The sequence below is a fragment of the Lutjanus erythropterus genome, chromosome 6, assembly GCF_056507025.1.
Source record: "Lutjanus erythropterus isolate fLutEry1 chromosome 6, fLutEry1.hap2, whole genome shotgun sequence".
Lineage (NCBI taxonomy): Eukaryota > Metazoa > Chordata > Actinopteri > Lutjaniformes > Lutjanidae > Lutjanus > Lutjanus erythropterus.
The window spans coordinates 7731-32500 of NC_139322.1; the positions used below are offsets into that span (position 1 = coordinate 7731).

Genomic DNA, 24770 nt, shown 5'->3' on the forward strand with positions numbered 1-24770 from the left:
ATAAAAAAATTGACAGATTAATAAAATAATGGTTTGTTGCGGCCGCATGTGATTTGAGCACCTTTTAATACATCAGATATCAAATACACGCCGCTGCTGATTGGCTAACACCTTCGACACCCTCACCAAACGAGGAAGCCCATCAGGTCTGAGGGTGTGAGGAGCCACCTGAGTCACACAGGTGAGAAATCAAACATCCCATAATAAACAACCGGAGCTGTAACGTGTCCCATGGATGTACATTTATTTACAAGATGAGATGGACAGGAGGGACACCTGGACAGCGAGGAGCAGAGACAGAGAGGCTCCGTCCTCCGTCTCTGTCCTTCCTGTCTGTCATCAGCGCCCCCCCCCCCCCCCCCCCATATATATAAAAAAAAAAAGCCCTCAGTCTTCTGATCAATGGGCTCATTGATCGGAGACAGAATGTCCAGCAGTAAATCAGCTGCTTCTGTGATGTCACTGTGATTGGTTGGAGTTGAATATCTTGGCCAGCAGTGAGACATTTGATTGGCTCTTCTGCTGGATGAGGCGGGTCTTGTCCAGCTGCTGCTTCTTCTTCTTCATCTGGATCTCGTCCTCTGTCTGACGCTGAGTGAAGTCCCACATCTTCTCATCCGCCTGAAGAGGACAAATAAAGTTTTAGACAGAGAAGAGACTGTACCTGTACAGGAGGACTCAGGTGAGACGGTCTTACCTGCTGTCCGTCCCTCTGTCTTTTCCTCCTCAGCTTATCCAGGTGAGCACTCCTGTCCACATTGTTGAGGTAGAAGTTTGTCTCTCTCTTGGCTTGAGACACTTCAGTCCTCAGTCTCTGCTGCAGGACCGTCTGCTCATAGGACAGACGTTCGCTCAGGTGAGTCCACTGGAACCTGTGAAGGTACTGCAAGGAGACAGACAGACAGGTGGACAGACAGACAGAGAGACAGACAGACAGAGAGACACAGAGACAGACAGGTGGACAGACAGACAGACAGACAGAGAGACAGACCGACAGAGAGACAGACAGACAGACAGGTGGACAGACAGACAGAGAGACAGACAGACAGACAGAGAGACAGAGAGACACAGAGACAGACAGACAGAGAGACAGACAGACAGAGAGACAGACAGACAGAGAGACACAGAGACAGACAGACAGACAGACAGACAGACAGACAGACAGACAGAGAGACACAGAGACAGACAGACAGACAGAGAGACACAGAGACACAGAGACAGACAGACAGAGAGACAGACAGACAGACAGAGAGACACAGAGACAGACAGGTGGACAGACAGACAGAGAGACACAGAGACAGACAGAGAGACAGACAGACAGAGAGACACAGAGACAGACAGAGAGACAGACAGACAGACAGGTGGACAGACAGAGAGACACAGAGACAGACAGAGAGACAGACAGACAGACAGGTGGACAGACAGACAGAGAGACAGACAGACAGACAGACAGAGAGACACAGAGACAGAAAGGTGGACAGACAGACAGAGAGACACAGAGACAGAGAGACAGACAGACAGACAGGTGGACAGACAGACAGAGAGACAGACAGACAGACAGGTGGACAGACAGACAGAGAGACAGACAGACAGACAGGTGGACAGACAGACAGACAGACAGACAGACAGACAGGTGGACAGACAGACAGTGATCAGTGGATATAAAGAGTAAGTGATGAAAAAACATAACAGTTAGAACAGGAAATGACATCACTGATGATGTCAACACATAACATATCCAGTTTCATATGAACATATGATGCTTAACAAATCTATTAGACCACGTGTCATGAAAACATATTATTATTTATTTGTCAAATAACAAACTGAAACAGGTAAACAGTCTTTTCTTCGTCCTCTTTGGTCTTTAACAGTTTGCATCTTGCTGACATTGTTTTTATGTGTTTGTCTCTTTTGTTGTTGAGGTCAGAAAGTTTCTATCTGTTCAGACTTCAGATGAAACTTTTCTGTGATCAATCTTTGAATCTACTAAAACCAAAATTAGTCCAACAGGATTCAGATCTGGACTTTGACTCGTCCGGTCCATCAGGTCCAGAACTCCAGAGTCTTTGTCTCGGTCAAATCGTCTCTGCACAGATCTGAAGTTTGCTTTGGTTCATTGTCTTGTTGGTTTATGAACCCTCGACCAATCAGATTCAGTCCAGAAGGAATCCCATGATGCACTGAGATGTTGTGTTTGACGTTCTTGTTCATGATGTCGTTGATTTTCACTAATTTGTCCACGAAGTTTCCACAAATGGAACCTCACACCATGATGGAACCTCACACCATGATGGAACCTCACACCATGATGGAACCTCCACCGTGTTTCACTGTGGCTGCATGTGGCATCAGAACGTTCTGCAGCTTTTCTGTGGACATGAAGACGACGATGCTGACTGAAGAGGTCAAACCTGGACTCGTCCGTCCAGAGGACCTTCTTCCAGTCATCAACAGTCCAGTGTTTGAGCTCCCTGGTGAATCTGAGGAGGTTCTGGATGTTTGCAGGCCTCAATAATGTCTTCAGCAGCTCGTCTTCTCTTTAAACCTCGTTCCATCAGTCGTCTTCTTCTGGTCGTTCTGGAGACGTTCTCACACTCTGATCTAGAAACATTTGTCTCCGTCTGAAGATCAGCTCTGGTCGTCCTTCTGTCTCTAGTTCTTCAAATCTTGAGGTGTCGGTTAACTTTCGGTTCCTGCCTGTTCCTCGGTGTATTTTGTAAGAACCGGTCTCTGCAGTGGACTCAAAGCAGACTCGTCCACACTGTGAGACACGTTATGTCTTTTCCTGTTTGTCTCAGAGACCATCCAGCATCATGAAGTGTTTTAATGTGGACTCTTTCATTTTCAGTCATGTTTTACCGTTTTGAACAGAAATGATGAATTTCAAACTGGATTCATCTTTTTAGACTCAAAGTCGAAATGAATCAAACATTCAAACAATAAAACTCATTTTTCTGTTCAGGAATGAAAGAAAATAACTAGAATTTAAAATCTTAATCAAGAAACAATAATGTGCTTTATTATGTTTCCTGTTGTTTTGTAAAACAGTAAATTTGAAAATAAATGGAACAATAATAATTATATTTTAGCATCAAAAATATCATTTCAGTTAAAGAGCTTCTACAAACTGGAGTATTGATCATCACAGACACATAAAACATGATTGATGTAATTATCAACGCTGAGGTACAAACCTTACATTGGTGGTGGTCTAATAAATTTGTTAAACACTGTATATAATCAATATATTGATCAGACGGTACCTTAATGGACCAGAGGTCCGAGAAAAATCGTTGCCGTTTTCTGGTTCCCATCGGCGTGTTGTGAAGAGACGCCGCCACTCGCTTTGCCACTCGTTTATCTCTGAACTCCACCCACCCCTCAGTGAAGTCACACCTCCTTGAGCCTGCAGACTTCTTCCTCCTCCTCACCTGACGGTCTGAGAGGACAGGAGACAAAGTCAGAGGAGACTAGGTCACAGGAGACAAAGTCAGAGGAGAGTAGGTCACAGGAGACAAAGTCAGAGGAGACTAGGTCACAGGAGACAAAGTCAGAAGAGACTAGGTCACAGGAGACAAAGTCAGAAGAGACTAGGTCACAGGAGACAAATGCAGAAGAGACTAGGTCACAGGAGACAAAGTCAGAAGAGACTAGGTCACAGGAGACAAATGCAGAAGAGACTAGGTCACAGGAGATGAGGACAGAAGAGACTAGGTCACAGGAGACGAAGTCAGAGGAGACTAGGTCACAGGAGACGAAGTCAGAGGAGACTAGGACACAGGAGACGAAGTCAGAGGAGACTAGGTCACAGGAGACGAAGTCAGAGGAGACTAGGACACAGGAGACGAAGTCAGAGGAGACTAGGTCACAGGAGACGAAGTCAGAAGAGACTAGGTCACAGGAGACGAAGTCAGAGGAGACTAGGTCACAGGAGACGAAGTCAGAAGAGACTAGGTCACAGGAGACGAAGTCAGAGGAGACTAGGTCACAGGAGACGAAGTCAGAAGAGACTAGGTCACAGGAGACGAAGTCAGAGGAGACTAGGTCACAGGAGACGAAGTCAGAGGAGACTAGGTCACAGGAGACGAAGTCAGAAGAGACTAGGTCACAGGAGACGAAGTCAGAGGAGACTAGGTCACAGGAGACGAAGTCAGAGGAGACTAGGTCACAGGAGACGAAGTCAGAGGAGACTAGGTCACAGGAGACGAAGTCAGAAGAGACTAGGTCACAGGAGACGAAGTCAGAGGAGACTAGGTCACAGGAGACGAAGTCAGAAGAGACTAGGTCACAGGAGACGAGGACAGAAGAGACTAGGTCACAGGAGACAAAGTCAGAGGAGAGTAGGTCACAGGAGACAAAGTCAGAGGAGACTAGGTCACAGGAGACAAAGTCAGAAGAGACTAGGTCACAGGAGACAAAGTCAGAAGAGACTAGGTCACAGGAGACAAATGCAGAAGAGACTAGGTCACAGGAGACAAAGTCAGAAGAGACTAGGTCACAGGAGACAAATGCAGAAGAGACTAGGTCACAGGAGATGAGGACAGAAGAGACTAGGTCACAGGAGACAAAGTCAGAGGAGACTAGGTCACAGGAGACGAAGTCAGAGGAGACTAGGTCACAGGAGATGAGGACAGAAGAGACTAGGTCACAGGAGACAAAGTCAGAGGAGACTAGGTCACAGGAGACAAAGTCAGAAGAGACTAGGTCACAGGAGATGAGGACAGAAGAGACTAGGTCACAGGAGACAAAGTCAGAGGAGACTAGGTCACAGGAGACGAAGTCAGAGGAGACTAGGTCACAGGAGACGAAGTCAGAAGAGACTAGGTCACAGGAGACGAAGTCAGAGGAGACTAGGTCACAGGAGACGAAGTCAGAGGAGACTAGGTCACAGGAGACGAAGTCAGAGGAGACTAGGTCACAGGAGACGAAGTCAGAGGAGACTAGGTCACAGGAGACGAAGTCAGAAGAGACTAGGTCACAGGAGACGAAGTCAGAAGAGACTAGGTCACAGGAGACGAAGTCAGAGGAGACTAGGTCACAGGAGACGAAGTCAGAAGAGACTAGGTCACAGGAGACGAAGTCAGAGGAGACTAGGACACAGGAAACGAAGTCAGAAGAGACTAGGTCACAGGAGACGAAGTCAGAGGAGACTAGGTCACAGGAGACGAAGTCAGAGGAGACTAGGTCACAGGAGACGAAGTCAGAAGAGACTAGGTCACAGGAGACGAAGTCAGAGGAGACTAGGTCACAGGAGACGAAGTCAGAAGAGACTAGGTCACAGGAGACGAAGTCAGAGGAGACTAGGTCACAGGAGACGAAGTCAGAGGAGACTAGGTCACAGGAGACGAAGTCAGAGGAGACTAGGTCACAGGAGACGAAGTCAGAAGAGACTAGGTCACAGGAGACGAAGTCAGAGGAGACTAGGTCACAGGAGACGAAGTCAGAGGAGACTAGGTCACAGGAGACGAAGTCAGAGGAGACTAGGTCACAGGAGACGAAGTCAGAAGAGACTAGGTCACAGGAGACGAAGTCAGAGGAGACTAGGTCACAGGAGACGAAGTCAGAGGAGACTAGGTCACAGGAGACGAAGTCAGAGGAGACTAGGTCACAGGAGACGAAGTCAGAAGAGACTAGGTCACAGGAGACAAAGTCAGAAGAGACTAGGTCACAGGAGACAAAGTCAGAGGAGACTAGGTCACAGGAGACAAAGTCAGAAGAGACTAGGTCACAGGAGACAAAGTCAGAAGAGACTAGGTCACAGGAGACAAAGTCAGAAGAGACTAGGTCACAGGAGACAAAGTCAGAAGAGACTAGGTCACAGGAGACAAAGTCAGAAGAGACTAGGTCACAGGAGACAAAGTCAGAAGAGACTAGGTCACAGGAGACAAAGTCAGAAGAGACTAGGTCACAGGAGACAAAGTCAGAAGAGACTAGGTCACAGGAGACAAAGTCAGAGGAGACTAGGTCACAGGAGACAAAGTCAGAAGAGACTAGGTCACAGGAGACAAAGTCAGAAGAGACTAGGTCACAGGAGACGAGGACAGAGAATTTTCTGGACCAAACAATAATTCATCAGTCAGGAAAATGACTGATGAATTAACTGATAATGGAAATATTTTTTATGAGAACTACTTGAAAAATATGTGTTCTATTTTTTTAATTGAAAAGATTGTGACAAAACATAATGAATTGATTAATATCTTTCTCTAATTTGTAATCTGTGCACGTTTTTATTTCATCTAATTTTTCAACAGACTAAATCATAAAAATGTTTGACAAAACAGTCAAGAGAAGCAGGTTGATGTGAGATTTCTTCAGTCAAATCTGTGTGAATGTTTAAAGTTCGTGACGTCCGTCTCTGATCAGGTGCGTTTGAGACGAACTGCTCCTCCTCTGGAGACGAGACGACATCAGGAGGACGCAGCAGGAGGCGGAGACAAAAAGTCAAGTCAGACAGTTTTCAACAGACTTCAGAGAAAATACAGGAAGAGACACGAACTTCCTGTTAGTTCACCTGTAGGTTACCTGAAGTCTGCAGACCAGGTTCATAGCTGAAGAAATAAAGTGTTCTTGATCACTGATTGAAGTAGAACCAGAGATCCTCCTTCTGTTACGTGGAACATTTGTTCTTTTATCTGCCTTTTAAAACACTTTGAATCTGTTCTTCTGATCAGTCACATATAAAAAAAACTTCATTATGAGCCACAAATATCTGCTGGTTGACATCAGACTGATATATCAGTGTTAAATACTACAGTTACACAGAACATTAGTATTTTATACAACACGTGGCGTTTGTTGTCAAGATTGAGAGCCAATCAGAGCCTGTCAGCTCATCGATCAGGTGACGGCCAGGCGTTTGCAGTCGGCGGAGAGCAGCTGCGGCGCCTGGCTCTACAAACTGCGGCCGTCTCAATCTCGTGAGGTCATCGTTGCCCACGTGTGCATGACGTCAGAGCAGGTCGACACAAATCTAACCAGCATGCATTGTACAGCGATCGATTCTTGAACGCAGCTATTTTCTGTTTGTGAGCTTCTTCCTGCTCAGCAGCCAGTGGGCGGGGTCAGGGCCAGTGGGCGGGGTCAGGGCCAGTGGGCGGGGTCAGGGAGGGCATGAGGAAGGACTGTGCACCTGGTTCATGTAAGCCTGAACCTGTTTCTGTTGTCGTCAGGTGGACAGAACAAACCTGCTCGCAGCTCATAGAAAGACGTTTGAACAAAGTGGCCACCAGGTGACGTCTCACCTGAACAAAATAATAGGCCTGAACGATTTATCGTTTTCGGATCGAAATTGCGATTTCAGACAACGCGATCACGTGATCGCCAAAGCTGCGGTTTTTTGCAGTGCTCCTGAGGGCTGTACTACGAAGCAAGCTCAACACAGCCAGGCTTTCTTTGTATGATCTGGATCGACAAAGCCTAAAACCTGGATCAGAGATAACGGGGATCACGACGGTGGTTATCAACTCACTTTGTTAATCCAGACTTTCGTCTTCAGACTCTGTGTGCGCTCACATAAAAGGGGCGTTTGTTGCGTCATTTCACTCTTCTTCCGCATGAAGTGAAGCGATCGCGAGCCACTTACTTAAGTCAAAATGATCAAGTTGTTATAATTACGAGCTGTGGAAAGTTTACTAAATACATTACGGCAAAAAACAACATTGTTGCTGCAAATAAAGCAGGAGAAGAAGAATGATGTGAGAAAATGACTGATGGACTAAATGTGGTCTTAATGCTGCCGTTTATTCTAACATGAAAACATTAAACAATAAAAGTCCATCCAGCAGATTTAAACATGATGAAGTCTGTCTGACTCTGTCCTCTGATGACAGAGACGAGGACATCACTGAAGTTTTTCACCAAACCAACGGAAAATGAGTGGAACTGATTTAAGATTGTCTGATCAATGATGATCAATTTTCTAATCAGTGATCTGAGCTGCAAAATCACAGACAAAACAGAAAACAGTAAAAAGTCTTCAAAGTGTCTGTAGTTGCTTCATCATTATTTTACTGTGTGGATTATAAACCATGTCAATTTAAAGAGTTAATATGATCTGGAGCAAACGGGGGAAATGACTCTGCATCACCAAACAGAGGTTACCATGACAACGTGATGCTGCTGTTACATTATGTTTCATTTTTACATTATATGGATTCGTTCGGTGATATTATGAACATTCAGCTCAACAACTCTTCATTGTTAACCTCCTCCCTCAGTTTTAAAGTTATATCGCTCATAAACAACCTTGTTAGAACAATAATTAGTTAAAGAACGGTGATTTTTACAGACGATTTAATCATAAACTCTGAACATAACCTGCTACTGACCAGGTTATGAGTTTAGCATCAGTTACCATGGTGATCTAGCAGGTTAAAAGAGAGACACTTTCGTGACACTGAAAACCCTGGATTTAGACTCAACATAGCTGCTGACACATTAATCTCGCTTCGTAGTTTCACTCCTCTGACGTGCATCACAACCGACAATGCAGCGAACGTCATATGGAACTTAATGAATGGACCAGACCTGTGTGTGTGTGTGTGTGTGTGTGTGTGTGTTAATTTATTTATTTATACGGATTTAATGTGATGATGTGTGCGAATTGTCTTCAGTATTGTCAGTAGTTTTTCTCTTAATGTTTGAATAATGAATAATGATTGTAAATGTTAGTTTACGTTGTTAATGTTGCACTGAAGCTTGATTTGAAGAAAAAATCGTGAATCAAATTGAAATCACAATATCTGCCAGAAAAATCGCAATTAGATCTTTTCCTAAAATCGTTCAGCCCTACAAATTAACATAAAATGACAAAAAACTGGTTTCAGTCTGAACCTCCTGAGTGCAGGGACGTCACTTCAAACAGGTGTTCTGATACAGGAAGTGATCACCTGTTCAACACCAAGTCAGCATCATAAATAAAGGTTAAACTCGTTTTTCTACTTTCAGATTAGCAGAAAATAAAATATGACGATCTTTAGTTTACTTATATTCAAGAAGCTGAAATCAATGAATCTGTTAAAAATAGACTCAAATCAATTAATCAATTATAAAAATAAATGTAGATCATTTTAATAGTTGATCATCAATAGATTAATGGTTGCAGTTCTAAGTGGTTTACGTTCGTTGGTTTATTATCTGTGTTTGATTCTTCATGTCTCTGATTGATTAGTCACGTCACACCTGTGATTGATTAGTTGCATCTGTGATTGATTAGTGGTGTCTGTGATTGATTAGTTGCATCTGTGATTGATTACTGGTGTCTATGATTGATTAGTTGCATCTGTGATGGATTAGTGGTGTCTGTGATTGATTACTGGTGTCTGTGATTGATTACTGGTGTCTGTGATTGATTAGTGGTGTCTGTGATTGATTAGTTGCATCTGTGATTGATTACTGGTGTCTGTGATTGATTAGTTGCATCTGTGATGGATTAGTGGTGTCTGTGATTGATTACTGGTGTCTGTGATTGATTACTGGTGTCTGTGATTGATTAGTGGTGTCTGTGATTGATTAGTTGCATCTGTGATTGATTACTGGTGTCTGTGATTGATTAGTTGCATCTGTGATGGATTAGTGGTGTCTGTGATTGATTACTGGTGTCTGTGATTGATTACTGGTGTCTGTGATTGATTAGTTGCATCTGTGATTGATTAGTCATGTCTGTGATTGATTAGTGGTGTCTGTGATTGATTAGTCATGTCTGTGATTGATTAGTGGTGTCTGTGATTGATTACTGGTGTCTGTGATTGATTAGTGGTGTCTGTGATTGATTAGTGGTGTCTGTGATTGATTAGTCGTGTCTGTTACCTTCTGGCTGAAGGAAGATGCGTCCAATCTCTCCGTACACTGACAGGAGGTTCCTCAGGTGTTTGGGGCGGAGCCTTGGAGGAATGTGACCCAGATAGATGATACCTGGAACACAGGAAGTCCCACCTACACCTTCCTGTTTGATCTTCTTCTTCATCCGACCATCATCTTCATCACCTCCATCTTTGACTTTCTGCTCTTCGTCACCACCTGAGTCTTCATCATCTTCATCATCACCTCCTCTTTGTGTCACAGCTCCCTGCTGCTCCTCCTCCTCTTCCTCCTCTTCCTCTCTCTCAGCTGTAGTCTTCCTCTCTTCCTCCTCTTCCTCTCTCTCAGCTGTAGTCTTCCTCTCTTCCTCCTCTTCCTCTCTCTCAGCTGTAGTCTTCCTCTCCTCCTCCTCTTCCTCTCTCTCAGCTGTAGTCTTCCTCTCTTCCTCTCTTCTCTCCATCTCTCTGATCAAACTGTCAAATCAATTCAATGAATAAATCGACTGAACGAAGTTCTTACATCAGACTTTTTTATTGATCCTCAGTAGTACTTTAGATTACTGTTACCTTTGTGTATATTAATAAATGTATGTCATATTTCTATATTTTAACTTTCTATATTTTTACCTGATTTTTCTGTTTGAGCATCACTGGAAATAAACTAAGAATCTCATCAACAATGACTGCTTTGCTGAACTATACTATAATTAATAATCAATAATAAATATATTACTATCAATAATAAATATACAATAATCAAGTTGTCATTTTTTAATTTAAAAACAAGTCAAAATTCTCTGATTTCAGTTTCTTAAATGTGAATATTCTCTGGTTTCTTTTCTTTCTGACACGTGATGATCAATATATTTCATCATTTACTGACTTTTATGGACCAAACAGCTGATTGAGGTTTCATTTAATCAAGAAAATAATCGATAGAGTAATCAATGATGAAAATTACAAACAGCTCTAAATTATAAAATTATCAATCCGACTGATTCTGAATCAGCTGCAGATGATTTCACTGTATATAATAGTTATTGACTGTAAATCAATCAAAGGCAGGATGAATATTATCGTATCACCTGAGCTCCTCTGACTGGTGACTATCGATCTGATCAATAACTGTATCAGTGTAGACATACAGTCATACTGCAGTACTCTGTGTACTAATACACGCTGTACTTACTGCAACTTAATCATCTGATCATCTGATCACTGACCGATGACCAATGAACTGCTAAGCAATCAACAGAGTTGAGTGTGTGATCGATGACCATCAGTTTGTTGGTTTGTTTTCAAAGAAAATCACTTCCGGGTTTACACCTTTCACATTAAAACGTTTCCTCCACAAACACACAACAGGTCGATAGAAATCAATAAATGTAAAATCGATTCTTACCTTCAGTTTGAGCTGAAAATCTTCAGCCGCTGCTCGTCGTCACGTGTGGAGTTCTGTCGCGTCTTCATGACGTAAGGGAACGTCAAGTTCGGAACAATAGGCCGATATACAGCTTCCGGTTCAGCCGTCAAAGTAAGAGTTTGGAAGACATTTGACAGGAGCTCCTGTTCTCTTCTGTTTGTGAGACAACATTTTATTTAATTGATAATCGATTTGTTAAACGTTTATGAGAAAACTGTGCTGCGTTACAAGCGTATGAAACTCAGACAGAACTCGAAGCAACTCTTACTTTGAAAAGTCACGCCGGAATCGTGGATGTTGATTTTCCCTTGACGCTGCGCTGAGGTGAAAGGCATGCTGGGATAGCTGTCATGGCGGGTTGTTTTAAAGAGGAATCTATCGTTAGCAGTGACGATGCAGAGACCGGTGTCCAGTCTGCCTGTGAGTCCCAGTGTGAGAGTTAAACTGGTCAGCGCTGGTTTCCAGTTCACCACAGACCTGATGCACCTGGAACCGCTGCAGCTCAGCAAAGGTAACGTTTCTATCCACCGTGACTTCCGCCAAACTCCGTTCAAAACACCTCTGATTCTACTCACACCGTTAAATAGAAACTGTTTCTATCCACGTCACAGCTGCTGTGAGTAAAACAAAACTTTATTTATAGAAGAAATCTGACGTCAGTCACCTGAACTCATCCCTCACCTGTCACTGAAAATAAAACGTCGTTAGTCTTATTTTTCAAATAATTTCCCCAGTGATTATTTTTATTAATTGGTTTAAAAAGTAAGTAGTTATAGATGATTGATAATCACTGATATCGACTGAAATTAAACATTTTATCCTGATGAATGTTTCTGATATACTGCTGAACTACAAAGTCATGAAGGCGTCTCTCTTTGATCACCATGGTAACCGATGCTGACCTCATGCAGGTTAGCAGAAAGTAATTATTGTTTAATGAAGTTGTGTCTGATTACAAACTGAGGTAAGATGTTAAAAATGAGAAGTTGCTGAGTTGTATGTTCCTATAACGGTTCCTCGCTGCCACGGGTTCTCCGTGTTCTTGTTGCTGCTGCTCTTGTCTCTGTGTTTCCAGGATGGATGTTAGTGGGAGGGGCCACACCTGGGCCAGGTGTGCTCTCCCCTCCAAATAGCTGCCTCAGTCTGCAGTCTGGTCTCTAAGACAAGACCTGAGCAGCATGAGACCAACATGAAGTTATCTTTTGTTCCTTTCACACACACACACACACACACACACACACACACACACACACACACACAGATACACACAGACACACACACACACACAAACATACACACACACACACACACACACACACACACAGACACACACACACACACACACACACACACACACACACACACAGATACACACAGACACACAGACACACACACACACACAAACATACACACACACACACACACACACACACACACACACACGCTACATTATTGATCCACTGATCGCTGCACGTTCTGTTGATTCGTTTGTGTTCTGTCTCCTTTCTTGTTCAGCCGTTGAACCTGTCTGTGTAGAAACATCATGTAATGCATCTGAATACATGGCGTTACCATGGTAACCTGTGTTTCTGCTCATATTAACACTTTACATTTACAGTATCATCCACACACTAAAAGAACAATGAAGCTACAGACACTTTGAGTTTTATTTACTGTTTAAAGTCAGTTCTGTTTTGTTTATCAGCGCTGCTGATACTGCAGCTCAGATCACTGATTAAAAAATTGATTAGTCTATCCTATTGATCGATAAAATCTTCAATCAGTTACAATCATTTTACTGTGATTTGTCCAAAAACTGAACTGATGTCCTCGTCTCTGTCATCATGGGACAGTTACAGACTTCATCATGTTTAAATCTGCTGGATGAAGTTTAGAAATAAACGTGATGTTTTGTGTTCTGTGTTCAGAGGCGGGTCTGTCCCAGCAGGAGGCGCTGCAGGTGCTGCAGGCTGTGAGGACAGAGGGAGGAGGAGGTGATGGAGGAGCGACGGCTCTGGAGCTCCTGCAGAAGGAGCAGCAGGAGCCGAGGAGCATTGTGACATTCTGCCGTCAGCTGGACGACGCTCTGGGAGGAGGACTTCCTGTCGGGAAGACGACGGAGATCTGTGGAGCGCCAGGAGTCGGAAAGACACAACTGTGGTCAGAAAAAACAAATTCTCTGATTTCAACTTCTTAAATGTGAATATTTACATAAACTAAATACATAAAATAGGAAATAATATGAAATATAAATAATAGTAATAAAGTAAATAAACTTTTTTAAAGAAATTCTTATGTTGTGACGTTTGTCACTAAAGTATGTCAACATCATCATTAACCTACAGTGAACCAGGTCAAAGGTCACAGTGAATCAGCTGATAAAGGTACTTCAGTTCAGTTTCTGTTTTTGTTTTGTTTACTTTAGATTCAGTTTAGTTTAGTTTCAGCTTTAGTTTAGTTTCAGTCTCATCCTCTGGTTTGATTAATCTGGTCTGAAGTTTGTTACTGATGACGATGATGATGATGATGATGACGATGAACTGATGTTGGATTAACCCTCGAATGTGATGTTACAATAACGAGATGAGATGAACCAGTCAGAGTCTAACAGACTGTTGGCTGCTGCTGATCAGTTGGACTGATCAATAAGTGATTGATGGATTATGTCCTGCTGACAGCCTGCAGCTGGCAGTGGATGTTCAGGTCCCACAGTGTTTCGGCGGCGTTGGGGGTCAGGTGGTCTTCATCGACACTGAGGGCAGCTTCCTCCTGCAGAGAGTCATCGACATCGCCGCCGCCACTGTCCAACACTGCTCCTTATTGGTCGAAGACAACGAGCAACAAGTCGCCATAGAGACCTTCACCGTGGACACCATTCTGTCCAACATGTTCCTGGTAATGAGGACAATTGCCATAGTAACAGGTGTTCAACTGTTATGCCAGCTGTGTAAATGATTCTGTCTCACCTGTCTCAGGTGCGTTGCCATGACTACTTGGAGCTGCTGGCGGAGCTCCACCTGCTACCGTCCTTCCTGTCAGACCACCCAAGGGTCCGCCTCCTGGTCATCGACAGCGTGGCATCTCCGTTCCGCCGGCTTTTTGATGAGCTGTCACAGAGGACGCGCCTCCTCAACATCCTTGCCCAGCAGCTCATCACCATGGCAACCAGCCATGACATCGCCATAGTTATGACCAACCAGATGACCACCCGGCTACAGAGCGGCGGCCAATCACGGCTGGTCCCCGCCCTTGGGGAGTGCTGGGGCCATGCCCCTAACACCAGGCTCCTTCTACACTGGGCGGGACCACGACGGCTGGCGGCCATCTTTAAATCCTCGAGTCACATGAACTCCACTGTCCAATACCAGATCACTTCTGAGGGCTTCAGAGACACGGTCCAATCAGAGCAGCTGCAGAGCAAACGGCCTCAAACACACAATGACCAATCAGCTGCCAGCTGCTGAGAGACTGTTGGCTGTTTTCTCATTTAATTAGTTAATTAATTAATTCATAAAGTAATTGATCCTGTCACACTCTTATCAGTTGAAAAACATGCACTACATGTTCACACGTTTAGATTTTTTAACAACTGAGACTTTCTGCTGACAAGATTGTAATTAATTAATTAATTAATTAATTAATAAACATTAATTGCATTCCTACTAATAATATCTGATATGACTGTTGATGTCAAAGAATTTATTTTGTGAAGTGTTTTGATGAACATTTTTACAGTCAGAACTGTTGTTTATCTCTGTTGCCATGGTGATGTCAGTCAGATTTGGAAATGATCAGTTTTATTGATATCAGCCAGAAGAGACAGATGATTATCAATTATTGCTGAAATAAATCCACGTTGCATTTTTATACAAACATTTGTTTCACTGACTGCTGTGAACTGATACTGTTGTCATGACAACAGAAATTTAAGCTTCAATACAACAATTGTCTGTTACCACAGCAACAAGAAAAAAAAGTGAACTTTGTCAGCTCAATAAATACTTAAGTACTTTGACAAAGTTACCCTGAAGACAACACTGAATATATACAGGCTGCTGTTTCCAAGGCAACTCTGTGTGTGTGTGCGTGTGCGTGTGCGTGTGCGTGTGTGTGTGTGTGTGTGTGTGTGTGTGTGTGTCAGAGAGATGATCAAAGTCGACAAACATCAGGAGGTAAACACTGAACAGCTGTCACACACGCAGACAGGTGAGGACCGGCAGTGACCGGCAGTGACCGGCAGTGACCGGCAGGGGGCAGCAGAGCTCCGTGAGCCGCGGTGAGAACCGTCCCGCCGCTGTGGAAGAAAAACTGCGTCCCATGTCGAGAATAAAATAACTGAATTATTAAATAAAAAGTCATTTAGAGATTTTAAGATTGAGTCTAACTGGCGGAAGTGGATTCCCGCGTGTCTTGTGTAAAGTGTGACGTTGCTCCTCATCATGTGTTCATGTCAGTAACATGTTCTGATGTTCCTCGCGCTGCCTGCTCACGTGACCGTGATGAACTGACTGATGTTCAGAGATGTTCTCTGACAGTGATGATCCTCTCTGACTGAAATCATACAACGTCACATCAGAGCTCTCTGTCATGCACGCGCTCTTTAATTGGACACAGAGAGACAGACAGGTGGAGACAGACAGGTGGAGACAGACAGGTGGAGAGACAGACAGGCGATGCTGAGTCCTGAGTGGAGGAGCTGCAGGAGGTGAAGCGGAGCTTCAGAGCGGAGAGGAGCGCAGCTGAACGGCTTCAGGACTGAGAGCAGACCGGGACGAGACGGAGCCGCTCCGGTAGGTCCAATAAAACCAGTTTAACCAGCGACAGGAACCAGTGGAACCAGTTAGATGGAAGCAGTTCAGCTGCTGCAGAGGAAACAAACTCAACGAGTCAGTTTATTATTGATTACTGTGGGAGAGATTTTTATTATTATTGCTATTTATTGAAACTAACTGCAGAGTTTATTGATCAGATATTTTCTACACGTACAGATCAATCAGTCACCAAACGTTTATTGAACTTAATGAACGCAGGTCGATCATTTCTGTCAGATTACTTTTTATCAGTGAACTGGATGATTGATTGATCAGGAGATGATCTACAGATGATCAAAAATGACATCAGTATTTTCACAAGAACATGAGACTTTAAATATTTTCTGTTCATGTGTGTCTGTTTACTGATGTTTGTTACGTCAACTTTATTTATACAGTCAAACAAACAGCTGTCGGATGGATATTGATTATGGATTGGATATAAATTTAGAACTTTTTATTCCACAGCAGTTTGTGGCTGGTGAGTTTTTCTTCAAGGGGGTTTAAGTGAAATGAACGTTTTATAACCTGGAAATTATTTTATTAATGTAAGTTAAGATACTTCAATTTGTGCAAATCCTTTATAATAATTCTATTTTATTTTACAAATTATGCTGAAAGACTAAAATCAGCAAAAAGTACCTCGATAAGAATGAAAGAAATCTGAAAACACAAACCTTCAGACAATGAAAGAAAAATATAAAAACACTAAAAACCTGTTAGAAAATAACAAGATTTAAAATAAAAAAGAGTTTTTGTACATAAATTCTGTGTGAGATTTAAACGTCTCAGAGACTCTGACAGGTTTTTATAAAGTTCTTACTTTAAGTTGTGTCACACTTTTCTTCATAAAACAGAAACTATTTCAAAGTTTGTAAAAAACTAAAACCACACATTCAACTTCTGTCTTCTGCAGTGAGGGAATGTAACTAAGTACATTTACTCAAGTACTTTACTCAAGTCTAATTTCAAATTACATCCATATTATATTACTTTATAGTTGTACTTTTACTCCACTACATTTACCTGACAGGTACAGTTACTAGTTACTGACAGGAAACATTTTACTGCACAGTGGGTACTTTTACTTTTCATACTGAGAACAGCTGATAATGTTTATATACTTTTACTCAAGTAAGGTTTTGACTGCAGGACTTGTACTTGTAGTGGAGTATTTTCACAGTGTGTATTAGTGTTTTTAGTGAAGTAAAGGATGTGAATACTTTCTCCAGCTGCTCACCTGTCTGAAGATCACCTGGTCCCAGAGTGAGGCTGAGTTCCTCTGTCACGATGTTCTCCTCAGAGAGTTCATGTCAGCTGATCAGGTTCTTTAACTCTGAGCTTCTCTTCTAACGTTCTCCTCTCAGAACACGTCGTTTCTGGTGACGTCACAGATTTTATTTCTCAGTTTTAGCAGCTGATGCATTAAACTGTTCAACTCGACACACCTGACATCTCACTCTGCTGTATTGATTATCAGATCGATCGATCCAGTCGCTCTCTGCTGCCACCCACAGGCTGATGATGAATAAACACTGAGGCTGCAGGTTCTGTGGTTCCACCGAGTTCCTGTCTGTTGTACTGAGAGGATCCAACTGTACATGTAGAACTTATAGTGAGAGTCAATGGAAGACAAGCTGGAAACATGTGACCTGTCCGTAACTTTAGACAAAACATGTTTAACAACATATTTTAGTGCAGATGATACATTTTACTCACTAACTACACATTATTGCTCATTTAAAGAAATATACAGGATGAATTTTAAAGTAATTAAGTCTTACTGACGTTTTAAGATGTGGTGGAGCGGCGCCCTCTACTGACCAGCCGCCACTGATCACAGCTGCTGGTTTGAGTTGAACTTAACTAGTCATCATCATGGAAGATTAGAGAAGATTATTAATCAATTATTAAATTAATCACCAACTGTTTTGATAATCAATTAATCATTTGAGTAGTTGACAGAAAAAATGTCTAAATTCTCTGATTTCAACTCCTTAAATGTTTATATTTTCTCATTTCTTTCTGGTTTCTGGACTTAAAGAAACAGTCAACATTTTCCAACATCCTCTGATATTTTATGGACCAAGAAAATGATCAATAGATCAAGAAAACGATCAATAGATCAAGAAAATGATCAACAGATCAAGAAAATGATCAACAGATCAAGAAAACGATCAACTGATCAAGAAAACGATCAACTGATCAAGAAAACGATCAACAGATCAATCAGTGATGAAAGTAACTGTTACAGGAAAGACTTGAAAAACAAACATGTTTGGACCTGTTTTTCAACTGACAAGATTGTGATTAATTAATCAATTAATTTAGAAAATGATCAACAGATTAATCGACAGTGAAAACAGTTAGTTAATTAGTTGTAGTTGGTAAATTTCTTACACCCCAGCTGACTGGTTGATCGATGTCTCCTCAGGTGTCCACAGCAGAATGAAAACTCTCCCCTGAACATCACCTCGGTATGACATCATCAGGCCCCTCCCCCTCCTCCCTCCCCCTTCATCATTGTCATGTCCGGCTCAGGATTGGTCAAACATCCCATCAGTCCTGGCCTTGGCCCGGCCTCCTGCTGTCTCTCCTGCTCCTGATTGGTGGACAGGCAGTTCTGGTGAGCGCCTCCCACCAGCACTTTCACCCCCACTCCATAAAGATACCCGGTGACATCACTCTGGGGGGGCTGTTCCCCATTCATGCTCGCGGCCCCCACGGCCTGCCCTGCGGCGAGCTGAAGAAGGAGAAGGGGATCCACCGGATGGAGGCCATGTTGTACGCGCTGGACCAGATCAACGGCGATCCCGAGCTGCTGCCCAATATCACGCTGGGGGCCCGAATCCTGGACACCTGCTCCAGAGACACCTACGCCCTGGAACAGTCTCTCACCTTCGTCCAGGCGCTCATCCAGAAAGACACGTCCGACATCCGCTGCTCCAACGGAGAGCCGCCCATCATCCGCAAACCTGAGAGGGTGGTGGGCGTGATCGGAGCGTCTGCCAGCTCTGTGTCCATCATGGTGGCCAACATCCTGCGACTGTTTGAGGTAAATAACAAACAGGTAACGCACAGCTATCACACACAGAACATACAGGTATGACACAGGTAACATACAGGTAAAATACGGGTAAAATAGAGGTGATATGCAGGTAACATGATTTTTGTTGTTTGATTGGTTGGTTGACTTTCTTGTTGGTTTAGTTGGTTTTGATGGTTTTGATGGTTTTGATGGTTTTGTTGGTTTTGTTGGTTTTGATGGTTTTGTTGGTTTTGATGGTTTTGTTGGTTTTGATGGTTTTGATGGTTTTGTTGGTTTTGATGGTTTTGTTGGTTTTGATGGTTTTGTTGGTTTTGATGGTTTTGTTGGTTTTGTTGGTTTTGATGGTTTTGTTGGTTTTGATGGTTTTGTTGGTTTTGATGGTTTTGTTGGTTTTGTTGGTTTTGTTGGTTTGGATGGTTTGGATGGTTTGGATGGTTTTGTTGGTTTTGTTGGTTTCGATGGTTTCGATGGTTTTGTTGGTTTCGATGGTTTCGATGGTTTCGATGGTTTCGTTGGTTTCGTTGGTTTCGATGGTTTCGATGGTTTTGTTGGTTTCGATGGTTTCGATGGTTTCGATGGTTTTGTTGGTTTCGATGGTTTCGTTGGTTTCGATGGTTTCGTTGGTTTCGATGGTTTCGATGGTTTCGTTGGTTTCGATGGTTTTTTTGGTTTCGTTGGTTTCGTTGGTTTCGATGGTTTCGATGGTTTCGTTGGTTTCGATGATTTCGTTGGTTTCGATGGTTTCGATGGTTTCGTTGGTTTCGTTGGTTTCGTTGGTTTTGATGGTTTTGTTGGTTTTGATGGTTTTGTTGGTTTTGTTGGTTTTGATGGTTTTGTTGGTTTTGATGGTTTTGTTGGTTTTGTTGGTTTTGATGGTTTTGATGGTTTTGTTGGTTTTGATGGTTTTGTTTTGTTCGATTTGATGGTTTTGATGGTTTTGTTGGTTTTGTTGGTTTTGATGGTTTTGATGGTTTTGTTTTGTTCGATTTGATGGTTTTGATGGTTTTGTTGGTTTTGTTGGTTTTGATGGTTTTGATGGTTTTGTTTTGTTCGATTTGATGGTTTTGTTGGTTTTGTTGGTTTTGTTGGTTTTGATGGTTTTGATGGTTTTGTTGGTTTTGTTGGTTTTGATGGTTTTGTTTTGTTGGATTTGATGGTTTTGTTGGTTTTGTTGGTTTTGATGGTTTTGTTGGTTTTGATGGTTTTGTTGGTTTTGATGGTTTTGTTGGTTTTGTTGGTTTTGATGGTTTTGATGGTTTTGATGGTTTTGTTGGTTTTGATGGTTTTGATGGTTTTGTTGGTTTTGATGGTTTTGATGGTTTTGTTGTTTTTGATGGTTTTGTTTTGTTGGATTTGATGGTTTTGTTGGTTTTGTTGGTTTTGATGGTTTTGTTGGTTTTGATGGTTTTGATGGTTTTGTTTTGTTCGATTTGATGGTTTTGATGGTTTTGTTGGTTTTGTTGGTTTTGATGGTTTTGATGGTTTTGTTTTGTTCGATTTGATGGTTTTGTTGGTTTTGATGGTTTTGTTGGTTTTGTTGGTTTTGATGGTTTTGATGGTTTTGTTGGTTTTGTTGGTTTTGATGGTTTTGTTTTGTTGGATTTGATGGTTTTGTTGGTTTTGTTGGTTTTGATGGTTTTGTTGGTTTTGATGGTTTTGATGGTTTTGTTGGTTTTGATGGTTTTGATGGTTTTGTTGGTTTTGTTGGTTTTGATGGTTTTGATGGTTTTGTTCAACTGGAACCTGAGCTCCTGTGATGATGTCGTCTGGTTCGTGTCTCTGCTGAGCAGCAGGTTAATTTCTGTGTTGTTGTTCTCACTGTTGTTTGAAATCTGGCTGACGACGATGATGATGATGATGATGATGATGATGATGATGATTGCATCATCATGCCAGTAGGGGGCGCAGCACACAGCCCTGGGGGGTTAAGTGACTGTGGTACTCAGAGTGTTCAGTCAGCCAATCAGCTTCATAGGAGAGATTGTGTTGACTGCTGAGCTGAAATCAACAGAGGGTCATGTGACGGAGGTGAGTTGAGCTCCGCCCACTGTGTTGAAATCGTTTGTTCATCCAGACTCTTTCTCTGTCATCAGAAAGTGTTTGATGTCTTTTGACAAAACAAGGAGAAACTAAAAGAATGAAGCCATTAAATGTTTTATTTTCTGATTTCAGCTATCAATAATCATCAATATCAGATTCAATGTTCACGAGAAAAGATAACTAATTAATAAAGTCTCAGTCTCAAAATATACTAAACTATCAATCTGGTAGATCAACAATTAAATTAAAAACTAAAACCAAATTCACCAAGAAAGAAAGAAAGATGGCTGACGTGCTGCTGCGAGGAGCGTGGGGTGTGTGTGTGTGTGTGTGTGTGTGTGTGTGTGTGTGTGCGTGTGTGTGTGTGTGTGTGTGTGTGTGTGCTATCCAACAACCTAACTCTGAACAGACATCGTAATGATACCTCAATGAAACAAGTAAGTATATGTACATTTACACAGTCGTCTGCTCAGCCATGTATACTATTACTGTGTTGTACGCTCAGTTACGTTACCAGGTGTTGAGGAACGGTTAGTTTACGGTTGCTTGTGTGCTGGTGGTGTATTTTGGTGAAGATTCCACGGTTGAGGAGAAAAGTCTTTGCTGTGTTCAGTCTGGTTGCAGGAACGAGGGAAGCCGGTCTTTGTTTCTGTCGTCCTTGCAGAGTCAGACGTTCTGGTGTTATCTTGGCTGTTGTTCCTGTAAAACTGTGAAAGTTCAGAGTTTGTTCTCACGACTAGAGAGACAAGAGGAGTCTACCTGGTCCCAGGTGACAGCCGTGGAGAAAAGGCTGACTTTTGTTCCTCGCAGGCTGAGGATTGTGGATCATCCCCATCGAACCAATGGGACCTGATTGCTGGGTCCACAAGTCTGGACACCAGATTGAGTTCAGTGGCTTCCTGTTGTTCACATATGACATTGTCTGGCCTCAGACTCCTTAGATTAGGCCCAAAATAAAAGTTCACTTTAATCACAAACTGAACAAATTCACCTGTGGAGTCCCAGTGACTGCAACTGCAGCCGGCGAGTTCAGCAGGCGGAGTCTGATACCTCTGACCACCTGGACTCAGCCCTCCCTTAGAACCTTAATGAGATGACAGCTGCTCATTGATGGAAACTCAGTCCCTGAGAGAAACCGTTCTGCAGAGCTCAAGATGCACCGACTGACCAGCCACAGACTGGAACCGGACAGTTTTCTGCGTGACCGGCCCTAACCGGTGACTGTTTGGTCAGCGTCACATGTCCGGTTCTGTGCCCGTCATTGTCTCACACGTGTTCTGCACCATGGTCACGTGATGCGTGCAGCAGACAAACTGACCGTGATGTCACCACAGCGCTGATAACAGCTACACACTCAGACACACGTCTGCATGAAGATGATGTCAGACAGATTCAAAGAACAGGATAAAGAGAAGACAGACGTCCACAGCGAGACAGATCAGCTGACTCTGTAGCTCTTCATGCTAATGTTAGCCAGCAGCAGACTGCTGTTCACAGACTGACAGTTCAAATCTCACTTCCTGTTCTGACTGAAGAATAAACAACCTGTGTTGATGCGTCTCCTCAAACATTTTCTCATCCAGACTCCTTTAACTTCTGTGTCTGTTTGTCTCACAGTAAAGTTTCACTGCAGCGAACTGTTGCACCGCGTCCGTCTCCGGTTTGTTTACATCTGCTTCCACAGGAGATCACGTGAAATCACGATAACATTCCCCCGATTTATAATCTTAATATAAAACTATAATAAATCCTGGCTGTAACCTGAAGGACTTTGGAGAAAATTTAATTAATATTTAATTAATATTTAATAGTCAGTGTTTTGTTATCAACATGCAATTTACTTTTTACAAGAAAAATTGCAAAAATGTTGTCAATTATAGTTCTTAGAAAGACTGAAAATCAGAATCTGACTCGGGACGTCAGACCCTTAAAAAAATCAGAAATGGGACTCAGCCAATAAAATTGAAATCAGTGCGTCTCTGTTGGGAAGTGGCTTTTTTTAACTGTGAAAAATGCAGACAGACAGAACATCACATCATTTTCACTAATTGATTGGGTGTTTGGTCTATAAAAAGTCAGAATATGTTGATCAGAGTCCAAGACGACGTCCTCAAATGTCTCATTTTGTCCTCAACTCAAAGATCATCAGTTTCCTGTCAGAGAGGAAAGAAACCAGAAAATATTCAATATTCAAGAAACTGAAATCAAAGCAAATGGACTTTTTTTTGTTTAAAAAAAATACTCAAAAAAATTAATTGATTAATTAATCCTGTCATAATCTTGTTAATTGAAAAATAAGTCCAAACATGTGGAAGCAGGTGAAGCGCAAAGACATGTCAGACACTTTAATGTCCTAAATTCAGCCTCTCAGCCTGACAGTGTGAACAGACAACAAACCAAACATCCAACATGTCAGAGACACAGGAACACATGAAGAACACGTGAAGAACACGTGAAGAACACATGAAGAACACATGAAGAACACGTGAAGAACACGTGAAGAACATGTGAAGAACATGTGAAGAACACGTGAAGAACATGTGAAGAACACGTGAAGAACACGTGAAGAACATGTGAAGAACATGTGAAGAACACGTGAAGAACATGTGAAGAACACGTGAAGAACACGTGAAGAACATGTGAAGAACATGTGAAGAACACATGAAGAACACACAGACAAACAGGTTAACAGACAGGTGTAGAGACAGACAGAGACAGACAGTCAGTGAGTGGATGAAGTTGTCTGGTTGGTGGATTAAACAGACAGTTCGTGTCTGGATGACTGACTGTCTCTAATGAAAGCTTTTAATGACTCTGTGTGTGTGTGTGTGTGTGTGTGTGTGTGTGTGTGTGTGTGTCTGTGTGTGTGTGTGTGTGTGTGTGTGTGTGTGTGTGTGTGTGTGTGCTGCAGATTATTAGATCATTATAACTGAGGTTTGTCAAACTAAAACAGCAGAAACACTGGGCCACACAGATGCATCATGGGAGTATTTTAGCCTTCATTGTTGTGGTGATGTGATCTTTTTAAAAACACCTGGAACACACAAGTGGTCACATGATGAGGAACTCTGAGGGCTTTGAGCTTCTTCTGAAGTCAGAAGGACATCAAGACCAAGGAGGACAACTGACTGTCTTTTCTGTCTCCACTGATCACAAGGAGCTTTTTCACCTCTGCCTGTTTTTACACCCAAACAATAGAATTTCTACCCACAATGCATCATCTCAAGTTAGTCAGTACGAGCATCATGACATCATAGTAGACATCAGGAATAAAGATCATCAGTTTCCTGTCAGAGAGGAAAGAAAACAGAAAATATTCACATTTAAGAAACTGAAATCAGACAATTTGAACTTTTGCCGATTATAGTAATCGATTATCTAAATAGTCCAACCACAAGGAGAGTGGAGTAGGAAGCTGGTTGTCATGGAGACATGATGTCACATGTTGTTGGTCTCAGGTGTGAAAAGTGTAAAACAGAGAAGGCTCTGCCCTCTTCTTCCTTTCACCTGCACACAGCTGACCAGTCACTGAGTGAGCAGGATGTGATGTCATCATGAGAACCAGATGGATGTTTGTTCTGCTTCACTGATGATGATGATGGTTGCTGTCATAACGAGGTTTGCTTTTAGGAGCCCGTTAATGT

At 42.5% G+C, this 24770-nt stretch overlaps 3 protein-coding genes across 3 annotated transcripts in view; 2 read left to right on the top strand and 1 right to left on the bottom strand.

Annotated features, from left to right (window-relative positions):
* Positions 1–423: 423 nt before the first annotated feature.
* Positions 424–10277, bottom strand: abt1 (activator of basal transcription 1). Its single transcript, XM_084720098.1, has 4 exons — positions 9814–10277; positions 3267–3442; positions 698–883; positions 424–621 (listed from the first exon to the last, which is right to left on the bottom strand). The coding sequence occupies exons 1-4, from the start codon at positions 10262–10264 to the stop codon at positions 460–462; spliced, it is 975 nt and encodes a 324-aa protein (XP_084576224.1). The 5' UTR covers positions 10265–10277; the 3' UTR covers positions 424–459.
* Positions 10278–11556: 1279 nt separating this feature from the next.
* On the top strand, positions 11557–15007 carry rad51c (RAD51 paralog C). The gene is made up of 4 exons (XM_084720095.1): positions 11557–11737; positions 13155–13386; positions 13905–14121; positions 14202–15007. The coding sequence occupies exons 1-4, from the start codon at positions 11620–11622 to the stop codon at positions 14688–14690; spliced, it is 1056 nt and encodes a 351-aa protein (XP_084576221.1). The 5' UTR covers positions 11557–11619; the 3' UTR covers positions 14691–15007.
* Positions 15008–15944: 937 nt separating this feature from the next.
* grm6a (glutamate receptor, metabotropic 6a) overlaps positions 15945–24770 on the top strand; it is a 39726-nt gene continuing 30900 nt past the window's right edge. Inside the window, exons 1-2 of the mRNA XM_084720097.1 lie at positions 15945–16016; positions 18472–19092. Of these exons, the coding sequence (XP_084576223.1) occupies positions 18517–19092 (576 nt within the window). The 5' untranslated portion in view covers positions 15945–16016; positions 18472–18516. The remainder of the gene's footprint in view (positions 16017–18471; positions 19093–24770) is intronic.

Bases quoted from the DNA above. Each gene is read 5' to 3' on its own strand.
- rad51c (XM_084720095.1), top strand. From the start codon at position 11,620: ATGCAGAGACCGGTGTCCAGTCTGCCTGTGAGTCCCAGTGTGAGAGTT. The intron at 11,738-13,154 runs GTAACGTTTCTA...TTCTGTGTTCAG, and splicing joins ACCGCTGCAGCTCAGCAAAG to AGGCGGGTCTGTCCCAGCAG. The intron at 14,122-14,201 runs GTAATGAGGACA...CACCTGTCTCAG, and splicing joins TTCTGTCCAACATGTTCCTG to GTGCGTTGCCATGACTACTT.
- abt1 (XM_084720098.1), bottom strand. From the start codon at position 10,264: ATGGAGAGAAGAGAGGAAGAGAGGAAGACTACAGCTGAGAGAGAGGAA. The intron at 3,443-9,813 runs GTAACAGACACG...CTGTCCTCTCAG, and splicing joins CATCTTCCTTCAGCCAGAAG to ACCGTCAGGTGAGGAGGAGG. The intron at 884-3,266 runs GTACCGTCTGAT...GTCTCCTTGCAG, and splicing joins CGGACCTCTGGTCCATTAAG to TACCTTCACAGGTTCCAGTG.